Consider the following 15471-nt stretch of genomic DNA (forward strand, 5'->3'; position numbering starts at 1 on the left):
CATTAATGAGATCCGAGGACGGACTGTCATTTACGCATCCTTGTTTAAACCTCAAACAAGAAGAGGAATGACAGCATTAAGGGCGAGCAAAATAAAGGTTATGGGAAGAATGACAAAGTAAAAAAGCAGCTGAAGGCATGTAAGGAATTGCTGCCTTCGTAGTGCTATTAAAAGAGAGGACATTCATTAAAACACACAGAACAGGTGGCAGTGACAGGCAGTGGAGTGGAATTTGTGGCCTCAGGTACAACAGAGCTCCTATGCATGTATGACCGAACCAATGTGTCATCTCCATGAAAGGTTATTTGCCTTCCAGTATGATACAGAATCCCTCAGTGAATTAACAGTCTGGTGTGCAAAGACTTGCAAAGACAGACTGAGTGTGCCTTCAGTCGCGTGTGCGCCTTGGCACATACCTCTGGGTGCTAAAATGGTTTAAGGAAGAAAAAAAGAAGAAAACCGGGAGGGGATAGACTTAAAGCCCAGCACAAGGCTGTGTTTGTGTAAACATTATATAGGGTAAAATTGGCTTCACTTCAATCAAGCTCACTTGAATGAGAATTATGTCAGCTACAAGAAAGGCAAACAGGGGGGAAAAAAACATCCAACAATTGCCTGCCTGTGATAAATATTTCTGAAGGTCGTACACATTTAACCACACGAGACAAAGAGCAGATTCAGGATGTCTGCAAACTACTGCACAAAAAAATGGAAGCCTCCGTCCAAAATAACGTGTTCATAAAAATAACAATTTCCAAAATAAGACTCTACTTTTCATCCCATTGCATTTGCTCGTGGGACTAATGGATGACCAGACATTATGTACGAATAAGAAAGTCTGTAATGGGCCTGAAAAAGTGCATCACACCCGTTGGCGGAGGTTTAAGCTTCAATGTGAGCAGCACTTAATGTAGGAGGTCTGCTTGTGTGGCTGCGCAGCAGAAAAGGCTTAAGGGAGCTGCTGCAATAGCAGAAGGGTCACGGCCACACTGCTGAACTAGCTGTCACCAGGTAAGAACGACTCAATCATCTCCAAAGTGTCCAGATTTTTTATGTAGAAAGGACTTTCTGTGTCTGTTATTCAATCTCTTCGATTCAATCCCATGAAACATCATTTGATCATAATACTTTTTTTTATTATAATCAAATTAATGAAGGCATTAGTCACATGCATCCGTACAGGAGTTGACCCACAGGGTGCTGCAGGTTTTTGGCATGTCCGTGGAAGGTCATAGAGAGGAGTGGCTGCATCTTTAGGCGGGCTCGTACAGAGACCTTAAGTCATGTCATGAGAATACCACGATTGCCGTGCATGTGGTAGGTGTATTGTAAAGTATACTTTAAGGACTTATGACGTCCACTGTTTTATGGATTCCTTACACCGCACTCTAGTTGTTAGTAAGATGCTTGAAAAAATGAAATATCCATACGACGCACGCTTGCCGGGCATGTGACATGCGTTCAAGAGCCCACCATATCCATTTCAGCATAATTGATGGCCAAAATACAAAATCTCCTATCTGAAAAAATCCCTTTTTTCAGGAAAAAAGAAAAATGCTTCAAATGTTCCAGTCGATGCTGATAGGAGGTTTTTATCTTGTGGCCTTTATGTCACAAAAAAGGGAAGATTTTCTTTCAGATTCATTTAAAATGTAGAGTTATTGTTGTTCTCACCATTCAATGTAAAAACTCATTACCTAAAAATTTTCAGAAAAGAGGTTTTGCATTTTGGCCATCGCTATGGCGTTCACACTGGACGAGTAAATAGGTTTTAAATTATCATAGGGGCCACCTGCGTTCCCCATACAGATTTGCCCATTTTTCGCCCACAGAAAGCCTTTCACTACCCTTAAGGGCAGTTGTTACTAAGGCATAACTCCAATCAAGTGTACTAAAATGCAATATTAATTAATTAATTTATTGCATATCTAAATAAAATACGGTTTTATTGAATTATATATATTCTTTTACTAATGAGGCCTACATTTTTGAGCTTATAGTTTTACCTAAGTGAACATCTTTTTCTCTTTGCTTTATATGTTCATCTGTAACAAGAAGATTAGGTTCTGACTGTTGCCATACAACATGGTTCAACATGCTGCCAACGCTCACAAAGAAAAATAACAAGCCACATTTGGAGCTGCTTTTCTGAGGGTCTGACAAACACTTTACTCATCTTTTGGCTTAATTTTTAAAATCCGCCATTTTCGGAGGGGAAACATTTCTGGCTCTTTGTGAATTCTCCGTGGCAGACAGTGGCGTGTTGCGGTTGAGCAGGTTGCAGATTGTGTACAGTTGGTTTGATGTGAGCCATGAGACCACATCAAACCATTTACAGTAGGCTGCAGCCCACAAGAGCAAAGCAATGAGTTAAAAGACGATAAAACGAGAGGGGGGGGGGGTTCACTCTCAGAGGATCCATCACTACAAGCAAAAATCTTTCATAGTAGATCATTTGATCTTTTCTAAGTACTAAATATTGATTTGTGTACAGTACTTTCAGCTAAGAATCTAAATACATTTTTCTTGATAATTCCTTCAGGTTGTAAAAAAAAAACCTTTGTTCCTTTTTCTCCTTTTCTGAAAGAAAAGGAGGTGTTGCTGCTAAGCATCCTGACAGTCTGTTTTTTCACAGCAGGTACTCACTGCATGTAATATTTACTGCACCGAGCACAATGTCACGGCAGTGATGTGTACGAAGTCTGCTTGTTTTCCATCAAAGACATGAACCTTTGACCGGATCAAATATTTATTCGCTTAGTTTTTAAGGGTCAGAGAAGAAGTGACCATTGAAATCATTGGAAGGAAGGAAAAACAGACACATGATCATGTAAGGGAGAAGCTTTGAGGACTTAGGAGGTTGACAGGGGGAGGAAAAAGCAAGTAAAGGTCAAACACAACAGTCATTTACAGCTGTTTGAGAGGAAATCCTCACCTGAATATAAATATAACCTTTCATTCAACTTTTAAACCAAAACATTATCTATTCAATAACTTGGTTTTAAAAGCAGGCGTGAAATGAAAAGCTTCTGTAAGCATCTTCCAAGAAAACAGACTGAAGCAGACTTCCAGCTGTTAGGATCTCAATGATCTCGTTTAATGTTTGTTTATCCATCAGCGGGTCTATTGCCTTTTTTCTTAATCTTGACAGTATTACCGAGGCATTACAATGGCTTTTAAATACCTTTGTTCTATTCCGCTGCACACTGACGAAGGACTGATGAGGGCCTCCAAAAGATTAGCGCCGCGCTTTAACGTCCGCCCTTATCACGACAACTATAATTACGGTCAGGAGCACGTCCCCCCCCACCGCTAGGAATCATTACAGTGTTATTGGTCAAGGATTCAGCATTGTACCTGCTGAAAGTGCAGCTTCAACGGTGTTTAGAAGGTAAACTAAAAGCACGGACACACTGTGTCCGTGCTTTTAGTTTACCTTCTAAACATTGAGTCTTTCTAAATGTAACAGCAGCAGCATGTATGCAGGTTAAGAAAAGATGGTGCAACCTAATGTATTCATAAAATATTCTGTAGAGCTGCATCTCTTGGGAGCAAATTCAAAAAAAGAAGGAGGCAGATAGAATCCCAGGGGTTTGAAGCGGTGGGCGATGAAACTATCTTTATGCGAGGGGCAGGTTAAGGCAGAGTGTTAGAAAATGAACAGTGCTGGTTACTATTTCTGAGTGCCCTTTATAATACACACATGTCTTGGGGTACAAGCAGCGGTTGAGCTGGAGTGTTGCTGCGCGGCTGTTTGACAACGAGGCTGCATCCTGTGAAAGGGTAACCAGGATAAAAGGCACGATGATGGGCAACGTTCACTACCTGAGGCAAAACCTCTTCAATGCACTACAAGTGTTTGAACAAAGCAAGCGCTGTGTTCCAGATAGGGAATTAAGGGGCTGTTCATGTGACTTGCGGTCTCTGAGTACACTGATTATGACTCAAACAGAAGCAACAACACACAGCTGGTGTGAAGGGCTCTGCTGCTGCAAAGATGTCATTTCCTGCCTGTCAGGAATAAACCACATTTCAAGTACTCATTCCTGCCGGTTTAAAAAAAAAAAAAAAGTTTTAAAGGTGTAACATTAACCTGCACATTTTCAGCTCTTTGGTATACAATTTTCAAACCCCAGCCTTTATAGACCCACTCTGACAAAAATAGTATTTGGTTTTCTTTTTAACATGTTCTTGTGGCATTTTTCTGACAATTGAGGACATATATAAAGAAAACTGAGCAAAAATGTGCATTAAGTATTTCTTTATTCAAATCATCGGGAATCAGGAGCAGACGAAAAAATGTAGAGCCACAAGCTCCCTGCTCTGTTCCATTCTAATGCATCCACTTCTAGAAAAATAGATCCATGTACATCTTTGTTTTTCTTGTTCGAGCTGGCATCAGACTCAAAACTGTATGGCTCCAATATTTCTTGCCATTTTTGTTGCACTGGTGATTTTAGGTAGGGGGTGTGAGGGGCTGTAGGAGAGAGTGTACAGTGGTCCCTCGTTTATAGCTGGGGCTAAGTTTTCTAAAAATGATCTGCGATAGTAGGATTACAACTGTTTTAAGGCTCTAAAAGCCCTCACTACACATTTTATTAGCTTTTCTCAGACAGACATGAACATGTTCATACTTTGCTCTCAAAAACACTCAAAATTCGAACCTTTGCTGAAAAATAGGTTGAGTATTATGGACAACAGTCAACATTCAATGAAAATTCAGAACACAGTGTGCTGTTAAATAAATAAACATCTACAATTATACCAAAAAAAATCTGTGATGTAGCCAGGGACCACTGTAAACAGAGAGCTCTAAACAATGTGGAGGGGAAGGGGAGGCGGGGTTGCTCTGAGCCAATGGGCTCGCCCACAACACGTAAATTGGTCATACGGGAATAAACATGGAAAAAGTGAGAAAAGTTGTGGTCTCTACGTGAAGTTTTCACAGATGTATAACGAATTAATCACAGAAGAGGTACCAATTAACCATGCAAAGAACATGTGAATCAACATTAAATATGATGTACAATTCATTAGTGATTTGTGCTTCAATTACATAATTTTAATATGTTATGTGCGCCGTGTACGCAACATAAAAGTTATTCATCGGTGGTGCATGAAAAATCTGTTAGACCTATGTGCAACGGTGGTGGAAAGCTATACATTTTTGTATGCATCCCCCAAAAATCCTGCACAATTGCAAAGTTACATAATAATTGTGTAGAAACTATGTATAATATGCATAAAATGCGTAATTCTCAACCGACCAAAACTTTTTAACAGCTATAAATTTAATTTTATGTAAAGACCCATCGGCCGAAACCCACGACGGACATCTGCACACATCAACTAATGGAGATCAATTGCATATCCTTCTCGATCACAAGAAACACTTATGAATTATGTAAATCACTCGTGTATCCCGAAAGACCCAAATTTATACGTGAAAATGTGTGTTGCGGTCTTACTAAACTCCTCCCACATTGCAGAAACGATGTCCAAGAAAACAATACAGGTTTTTGGACAACTATCAACACTTTGGAAAATAGATCAAAAGATGATCGGAGTGGGACTTTAAACCTTTCTATTCTGAATGAGATGAAACAGACTTTCAAAGCATTCCTGAGATGAAAAATGAGCTGACATTTTATTTGAAACCAACCAACTAAAGCAAACTGATCCTTTCAGTCCATCTACAGTTGAAATAACATTTGAAAAGCCTGAAACATTTCTTTGGTGTGCAGCAGAAAGTTGGAACATAAATTTTCCTCCCCAGCTCCTGGTTGTGTTTGTGAAACCTGATCCTTCCCCCAGCGCTTTACCTTTGTGATGTAATCTTGTAGGCATCAGGGAGGTAACAGTTGACATTCTCCATCTGGAATGGGTCAGCGTCGCAGATCTTGTCATCGGTGCGGCCGTAGTTAGCCGTCTCGATCATAATGACATCACTCCCGGGGCAGCGGAGATCAATTGAATATCCTTCACACGAGAGCTCACGCCTGACCAGCCCGAAAGGCAGTGCCGCACGGCTGAAACCTGACAAAGGGAGACGCACAGAGATAGAGAAGGAAGCACATTACAAAATTAATAGGTTAAGAGATCTCTGCATCAATACAGCGAGACCGCACATCATGCAGTAAAAATCTGCTGGCACGATATAAATAGGCAACAGCAGTCCAGTGTTTACCACCGTTTTAAACAGATGGACCATTACACGCAATCCAAGAATAGGGAAAGACAAAATAATTCCTTTCTCCATGTCTGTGTGGTCAGGGCTGTCAGATTTTTGACTCATTGGAGACCAGAGGTAATCTAATAAATTTCCGAGCGAAGGCTGCAGCGCCTCGAGATGGTCTCCACCAATGGAGAACGTCCGGAGCCAAATCTATTTGGACGAAGAGCGTTTTATTTTACAGTTGTAAAAGCTCCATCACTTGTTTCTTTTGCTTTGTTTCCTGGGCAAAGAAAGGAAGAATCCCAGCAGATTGAAGTGCAATATAATCCATTTTACAGTGCCAACAATTGAAAGAGGGAAAGTCTGGACTCTACACAGGAGGACTAATCTATAGATGGAAGAAAGCTGATGGGAGAACGGCCAAATAACCCTTAATAACCCAAATAATTTTGCTAATATCTGTGCCAGATATGCAACAAATTACAGTGAAACAGGCTAATCTTTGTTACTTCCTTTTTGTAATGTACCGTTACAGAATTCAATGGAGGTTTTGCAACTAGAGGAAACAGAAAAGCCAGAAATCCATTAACAAACTTCAAGCTGAAAAAACAAAAAATCTGCAATTCTGAAAAAAGTAGGCAAGAATCATTGGCATAACATTGAAATGTATGTAATTAAGGGAAAGTGTGGCTCAGCATGAACTGTACTGTCAATAATCTTAGACGTTTTCAGCACCGGTGGCCCCAGATGGAACAACTACCATTTGTATTTTTTGTGCACTGCTCTCTCCTAATTAGCCATCCTTTCTGCCTGCTACCTTTTCCACGCTCCCATTGGTTCCCGAGCATTGTCATGTTCTAACACTTACCACTCCAGGTCCGCTCTGCCCTCTTGCTTTAATTATCCTCACACTTTTGACAGCCAGGGCCTGATGCAATTAGCATTGTTTGAACTCCTCAAAGCTGAAACGATTCCGGCTTGAAATTCCTACTCTTAAAACCCAACCCACATGTCTGCTAGTCATTTGAGCCTACTGCGTCCAGCTCATTTACAATGATATTCTGTGCAGAACACACGCCGCTGCAGGAAAATACAGAAAGATCGACATCTGCAAAACATTCCCTCCACAGAATAGAATGTTAAACTCATAGCACATTAGGAAAAACTTTTACAGACTCTTGTTGAGGTAGCATGAGAACAAAATATGAAACTAATGGTATAAATTCTCTGGCATTTAGCAACTAGACATTTCATTATAAAACCATGATCCATCTAATGGCCAGTAGATTCTGCTTAGCTGGACTGTATATCACCTCATTAGAAGACGCCTGTGTAACTGAACCATAAGTGAAGGGCTGTGGGGTCACTCTGTCTTTTCCAATAACCATGACAATTACCCAAACCTTTCAGAAAACCTGTCCAGAATGGTGGATGATAAAACCCAGGGAGAAATCGGCGGCTTTACTGCAAAGAATAATGATCGTCCTGCCTGCCATTCCTCATGGAAGGAGTGACGGGTTTATCATGGCAGCAACAGAGAACAGGCAGAAAGAATGCATCTCATGGGGTTTTAAAATTCTGAGCAGAGAGACAGTCTTTCGGCTAAAACACCCTCACGGCCCCACACGCCATCTGCCTTTTTGTAACTCTGTCTCTGGCTGTCCACTGGCGGCTCCGCTCATCTATCAGAGCACTATGGCATGATGGCATGCTGTTGTCAACAGTAGCCTGGCAATTGATTACGCTTGTGCCTTGCTAGTCTCCTCTCCCCACGCCCGTATAGATCTTTCTGGTCATAGGCTAACACTACATCAATTAGGGGGAGTATCTAGACTGTGCTGGCGGCCTAAAGAACAAATTGCTTTTTCTCCAAACTATAGATAGTTGTGTGCTCATTAATGACTGTCTTGTCAACTTGTAATTGGGCATGTAATGACAAATCTGTCTAAAACATTAAAATATACTGTACTTAAATATGTTTTTTTTTCTTTCTGACTGGACAAAAAGTTGAATTTTTGTGGCAAGTCCACTGGATGTTGCATGAGATCTCAGGATTTAGACACAACTAATAGGGAAAAACCTTGTGACAACATGTGTTTCTGGATGTGTGTATTCTTTTGTGTGCGAAGTTCCTCGGTTTAAACAAGTTTTGCAAGGTTTTGAAAGGAAGGGAAGGTCGTTTGTTTGCACAGTGCGTCTTGGGGAGGCATGAAAAGCTTTTCATCTCACACTTTGTGCTTTTCTTTCCCCCTTTCTGATTGTTCAACTTTGCAGCAGCTGAAAATTGCAACAGACGGAGCCCAGCTGTAGGGGGAAAAGTTGTCAAGAAACTCTCACGATAAAATCCATAACACAAACACGCTGTTAGAATCTGTAGAGAATAGGGTGTTTTTTTTCCCCCCTGTATCCGAGTTTAACACAGAATAATCAAAATCAGAATGGGATTTGTATGTTTGACGTAGACCATTTAGTCAAACTGCCATGGTAACCACTTTGATGTGGCAATAATTGGCTCTGATCCTCGTTTGTGCCCTTGTTGACACGAGGCCTTATCATGTATTCTGGTCAGTGATAGACTGCGCAGAAAGTAGCTTTTCAGATTCCTCCCCCTGACCTGCCTGCTAAGCCCTCTCCTGAGCTTAAGAGAGCAAAGCTACCGCAGTACTGAAGCCTCTTAGGTTGCATTTTAGTCAATTTTTTTTTCCTCTCCAGCTGACAGCTTGTAATTCACTGGCGACAATCCTTCTCATAATACATATTTTGTTTTCTATCAACACCCTTGAAATTGGAAGTGGCACTGTGGCTCAGATGGGTGCATGTGACATCATCCGCAGAGTTACCGCTCCGACGCGTTTCAAGCCCTTGAGAAAAAACGAAAAGATAATAGAGGAAAGGTGTTGAAATGCCACTATTTGGCAGCAGACTATAACACATATGTTCAGGTTCAGCATAGCGGCTCCGCGTCAGCTCTCAAGAGAGCAGTCACGATGAACCTTTAACCCATCAAACTGCACACACATCGGGGTATCAGACATTGGGAGGGAAAACTAAAGGAATGTCTGATAACCAAAAAGAAGAAAAATCTTTTATTTTTTTGTGACGGGTGGGGAGAGTCTGACATGGGTTGGCACAGACAGAGAGCAAAAGCGTTTTTTTTGACGCTTGTCATCCCTCATTAAGGTTCCTTTGATTGGCCTTTGTGGTCCGGGAAACGGCAAACAGCTGCATGCAAATGGCCCTGTTTCCCAGAGGCTGGCCCCCATTGTTCCTGGCTCTGGTTTGCCAGGGACGCTTTCTTTTGCACCATAAAGGAGGGTGTAGCCCTTGGTTAAATAAGATAACCCCCACTGTGGTCACAGCGGCGCTACTTCAAGATTGTTTGTCTTTTTATGTTGCCCCATTCCTCGATTCTACTGGTAGCCAAAATCTCTGGAGGAAAGAACAAATCTTAAGAGTCAAGCTTTTCTTCCAGCAGTGGGGCATGCCTCCATAATCCAATATCCGGAGTGACAGAGCAGCCATCAGGTTTTTATTTGGAGAAGTAAAGGGAACTTGTTAAATGAGCCAAAAACATGAAAAACACATTAGACTTCCTAACATTAAAAAAAAAAACCTCATCAGAATTCTTCTGCTTTCCATCTTTCAGGCTCTTCTCTTTCTTCTCAAATATTGAAACTTGACAGATTGCCAAAGAAGAAGAAGAAAAAAATACTTTTTTATGCAACAAGGACTGATTAAAACATTACACAAATTTTAAGGGGAAGCCAAAATGTTCACAGATGAGGATCATGACTGTCCATCAGGTGTGATAAGCACACAGGAGAGGTGAGAGATTAGAAGGGAGATTTGGGATTCACAAAGTAACACCTGATTTTCAAACACAGACAACATCCCAAAGTCCTCCCCGGGCCTCAGAAGCTCACATTTCATTTTATCTGTCAAAATGTGGAGAAACACCGAAAATCAAGTTGGACATGAAGCACTATTTCCCTCGACACCTTAGTCCTCATTCTAGTCCACCTTGCTGGGAATCGTTTCCAAAGACGGTGTCAGACAAGACCACAAACCCTGGGGCTACACCCGCCTTTCCCAGACTGCTGCTATCAGACACTCTTTATTCCCATATAAGAATTCTAAAATAGAAACTGGCAGTATAGAACCGAGTCCATCTGTGGTTACACGGAGCTCTCTGAGTCGTATCCCTTTTCTGTTCACAGATACATGAATACAGCATTTTCAGTTCAAATTTCTGAAGCTGCGATTTGTGTTCAAGACCACAAACCTTTCTCTAATTCATCCTTTAAATGTTTTCTTAAGTTGGGAAGGAAAGAATCACAGACTCCGCAGTGACGCATGTCTCAGAGGAGCCACTGCAGGAAAGGATATGCCATTTATTATGGGTAAGTGTGACATATCTTGCTGATGCTTCTCGACTCCCCAGGTTGGTCGATTTATAAAAAAAAAAAAAAACATGGCATCACACCAGATGGCTGTTTTCCACTACAGGTCATTTTCAATGAGCTCCAAGAATGTAGTGAAAGCACATATTGATTGACATCATGTTTTGGTTTTTCATTTTTCATTTTCAGGGCATTTAAAAAGTGGGCTGCAGCATTTCATTTAATTAAAATTGGATTCAAAGTCTATTTAAATTATTTTGCACTTAGCATTATACTTCCAAATATTTATAGTTAAAACGTGGTCAAAATAAAATTATTGAATTATTATTATAAGAATTATTAAATTTAAATTATTGATTTTTATTCTAAAATTTAGGTTTAGGCAAGTTTAAGGTAGAAGTAAAAAAGCTTGATGAAAACTGCTGTAAATAATAAAATTTCAGTGGCCCAAGCTCAATAAATGGCACAACTTGGGCTGCTGTTGTTTTTTAAGTAAGTGTTTGACAATTTTGCCTTAAAACACAATAAAGTTGTTTTGAATGGTAGGGAAAGCCAAGTATGAGCTTTTTTTACTTTAAAAGACATGATATATGTCAGACTCAAAGGCAAAATGCTTAAAAAATGTATCCAAAGTTATGTTTTTTGCATTAAAACAACCAACAGAGAGGTGCAAAATTTATAAGGCCAAATAGAGAGAGCTCCAGGGGCAGAAAACCTAACATACAAAAAATGAAAAATCTGTAAACCAACTTGCATTCTCCCTCAAAGCATCTAACAACACAAAATAATCAAAATTCTCTGAGCACTTTGTCTTGATGTAGCAGGAATCCATCCCTGGGATTAGCCAACACACAGAAAATGTTGACATTTCACCACAAGTGATGCAAAGTGGACACAGCTGACTATCCTGGCTCTCCAAAACAGCCAGCTAAGCTGCAAGATGGCTGAAGATGAAGAGTTTCTCTGGTGGGAGCAGGAACTAAAAACACAGTGGAAAAAAAGGGTTGCAAAACAGTTTTAATGTTGGATTGTATGATCTCTGACCCTGTGGCTGCACATCAAAGAAAGAGATCTGCCTCATTACAATTCTAATGCAAGTAATCCCCTAAATGTAAAGAAGATGTGCGTTTAAATAAAAAAACATTTTATGAGCGCCAATGAATTGTTTGTTGCATTTAGGCTAAAAAAATTAAGTTCTTTAACAATCATCTAGAAAATTGTGGGTTTATTGAGCCCATTTTTTTTTAATCTAACATGTTTATGTCGCTGTATTGATCCGCTGCAGTGGAGAAGGAGCTGCGCCAAAAGGCAAAGCTCTCGATTTACTGGTCAATCCATGTTCCTACCCTCACATATGGGTCATGACTGAAAGGATAGGATCCCGGATGCTGAAATGAGTTTCCTCTGCTGGAGGATGCTCAGCCACCCTAAAGATAGGGCGAGGAGCTCAGTCACCTGGAAGGAGCTTGTAGCAGAGCCGCTGCTCCTCCACATCAATAGGAGCCAGGTGAGGTGGCTCGGGAATCTCTGTCGGATGCCTCCTGGACGCCTCCTTGAGGAGGTAATCGGGGCATGTCCCACCAGGAGGAGGTCTGTGACTCTTGATTGGTCTGGGAGTGCCTTGGGGTTCCCCAAGCTGAACTGGAGGAAGTCTCCGTGGAGACAGAGGTTTGGGCATCTCTGATGTTCACAGCGTTGAATTAGCAGTAAAAGACAGATGGATGAATGGAGGTTTCTGCTTCCTTACCATATATTTTCATCAATACCTGCTGGATCCCTGCTGATCTGCCAACCATGGCATAACGCTCCCAGAAAAAATGGATTAACCATTTTTCTTGCAGGATTATTAAAGTTTCAACAAAAAGAACGTCCACTCAAGCAGCTGTCTGAGATACCAAAACATAATAAAAAATCTATTATGTCTCTGATGATGAAAAACATCCTATACGTTCCTGTAAGGCAGTCACTTTGACAGAATTAGTTCATGGCTCGTTCAATATCTAACATACTGTTGCGTCTCTTTGGGGAAGTTGATGAAACACGCAGAAAGAGGCAAGTTAAAGCAACCCTCCGGAGTGAAGGAGGATTGTAGCTTCGCAGGTTTGATCTATCCCGAGTGATACCCAACTCCTCTTGAAGCCCATTTTTTACCCTTTGCACTTAAGCCCCAGCTGGATTCTTCAAGCAAGAAACCTCTAAGGAGGCATCAAGTCCCCCCCCCCCCTCCCCCAGAGGGTGGGAATTGAGAGTAAGAAAGAAAGGGGGGAAGCAGAGAAGAAGGAGCAGGAAATGATTTTGTCTCCATCACATTCGCGTGTCACTGTTCTTGTATGCTAGGGCACGGTTCCCTTAAGTATCTCCTACCTCACTTCACCCTGGCCTGTACAGAGCATTGACAGGGTGACAGCAGAAGCTGCAGCTGCATCATGGATTACATGCATAATAAGGCAGACACTACAGTGGTGATTGGAGGAAAGATCAGGGCCCAGAGATGATAAAGAAAAGGCAACTCTGATAAGAAACGGGGACTCTATCTTGACAGACAATGCAGACCTGATGAGAGCCTTTTAACATGCAACCTTTCCACTGGACCACGCTGGTATTTCCGCTTCTAAAGGAAGCCATATGCGGTAAGGGGGTAACTGTTTGTGTTGAGGCACATGAAAACATTAGCGTTCATTCATGAAATTGTTCTCAGGGCTTCATCTCAAGACTTTCTTGTGCCTCATTTTTGCACAAACATCCATAATTGTTTTGTTATGCTTCTTTCTGCTTTTTTGCATATGCTTCTCATCTGGTATCAATTTCAGACCACAATAAAATGCAACTTTTAATGCAATTAAGGCAGTGAATGCAGGTGATTTTTATCAGGAATGTCTCCGGGACATGTCGTGAGCATCCGGCTTAAGAGCGCTCATCCTCCAGGAGCACTTTTCCACACCGCAAACTCTGCTTTGACCTAATTTGAAAAGTGTGTTGGTTGTACCGCCGTGTACTTCAACATCAAGCTTCTGGAAATTCAGGCTACAATGTGCGCCACCCCGGAATTCAGAGCTACATGACCGTGCCTGAGGTTTTACAGATTTTTTCCTGTCAATACTTTACTTCAGAAAATCATTTTTATTGATGGATTACAGTAATAGCATATTGGATAGTGGTGCTTTAGTAAACTATTACTGTGTTGAGCAAAAGGTCATGTGTTTAACCCATTAACAACAGGGCTATAGCTCCAGAATTGACATTCTTGCAACTACTGTAACTCTTCAACACAAGTAACATAATTCCAGTGGATTCTGAAGTAGACAAAAGCAGCCCTTTACACTAGTAAGCCTTAGTCAAATACACTCGTATGGGGGATTGACCCATAAGGGTATTGCAGCTTTTTGGGTTGCCCGTGGCGGGTTTAAGAGAAGAGTGGCCGCATCTTAAAGGGAGTGAACGAGTGTCTTGCTTTTCCTTGAGACTCGTACGGCCACCTAACGGATGTCATAAAAATGGAACATTTTCGTGTGCATGGTAAGTGTGTGGTAAAATATTTGCAAGGAGAATTTAAGTTGCACACACTATGAGATACAGGTGATGCTGCCGTACGGTGCCCTAACGCCACACTCTACTCTACGAGTACTGACTCTTAACGGACCACGCCCAGATGCTGCACGCACAGGGTGTGCTGGTGATATGTAAGTGTTTGTCAGACACCCATAGGAGATCCACAGAAACAACAATCTGACAGTTTAATTTCCTTATTTCTAACAGCCAGGCTGTGCGCAAGAAGCACACACTATTCAAATGAACAGCACTAAAACGCTTCTTTGCACAGTGCACATGGTCATACTCTGTTTTCTTAAAGTATTATAATGACCATTCCCCACAAAAAAACAACCCCAAAGTGATATTTTGATCCATTCACACATTTCTAAGTATTCCTCTAAAAACCTGGGCTCTGAGCACGAGCCTCTCCCAATCAACGAAAACGAGTGGGTCCTCACATTGTGACATCACAAAGTGAGGAACCGCCCCTTCCAGGAAGAGTCTGCACAGCCAGCATCGCCCCCAGACTGTATGTTGTATGTCGTTGTTCCTTGCTGTTCTTGCACTGAAATGGTGTTGCTTCAATTTTATTGTACAACAGACAATGACAATAAAGCAAATCTAATCTAATCTAATCTAGCCTCATTTTTACTGAACAGAACCGGACCACTCCCGGATTTAAAGCGTTTCTATTATAAAATAGACGCATTAAGTCGGACTAAATCGTACAATTTTTGGGCTCCTTTTGGTTGTAGGTCTATAGAAAAATGGAACGGACCGGTTAGGGAAGAGCTACTGTAGAAACCCATTGATTGGCTGAAGGTCATTATGACAAAAGAGAGCTGCAAGAAAGCGGCTGTATTCCTCTTCGCCGCCCACAATCTTCTCTCAAACAACAAAATGCTTTGGATCAATGAAGTACTAAAAGCGGAACACAATGAGCTGCTGGATGACCCCTATTATTGTTGTTAGCTTCACACCGCACGCGCTGTGATGGTCCAACTTTGAGTGGAAAAGCTAACCTTAATTACCTGGACTATTCTAAACCAAACAGGACTGCTCAGTGGAAATGAGGCTAATGCGTTGCTTATTAGTGCAAAGCTGATTTGCAACACATGCTTTTTTCCATGTCAGAATCAGCTGATTCACGTCAATTGCGTCAACGACTGAATATTGCATTATTTAGGTATCACCGGCAACTTTAGATGTTTAAGATTTAACTCCGGCTCTGTTGAAAAGTAGGGATCACAACCACCTAGAAAAATACTTTCTGCATGCACATGCTGCCAAAACCTTTTTTTGCTGCGATAGCTTGTTCAATGGCCATTATTTTTATAGACTTTTACCCTTTCAGGGTTGTAAATA

The 15471-nt window shown here is 41.3% G+C and overlaps 1 protein-coding gene across 20 annotated transcripts in view; it reads right to left on the minus strand.

Annotated features, from left to right (window-relative positions):
- Positions 1-15471, minus strand: part of adgrl2b.1 (adhesion G protein-coupled receptor L2b, tandem duplicate 1) — a 102909-nt gene that overhangs the window by 51867 nt on the left and 35571 nt on the right. For all 20 annotated transcript variants that reach the window (XM_023965755.2, XM_078934006.1, XM_078934004.1 and 17 more), the window contains exon 3: positions 5823-6036. In XM_023965755.2, the coding sequence (XP_023821523.1) occupies positions 5823-6036 (214 nt within the window). The remainder of the gene's footprint in view (positions 1-5822; positions 6037-15471) is intronic.

This window comes from Oryzias latipes, chromosome 17, assembly GCF_053564925.1.
Source record: "Oryzias latipes strain Hd-rR chromosome 17, Olatipes_Hd-rR_3.1".
In the NCBI taxonomy this organism is placed as follows: Eukaryota; Metazoa; Chordata; class Actinopteri; order Beloniformes; family Adrianichthyidae; genus Oryzias; species Oryzias latipes.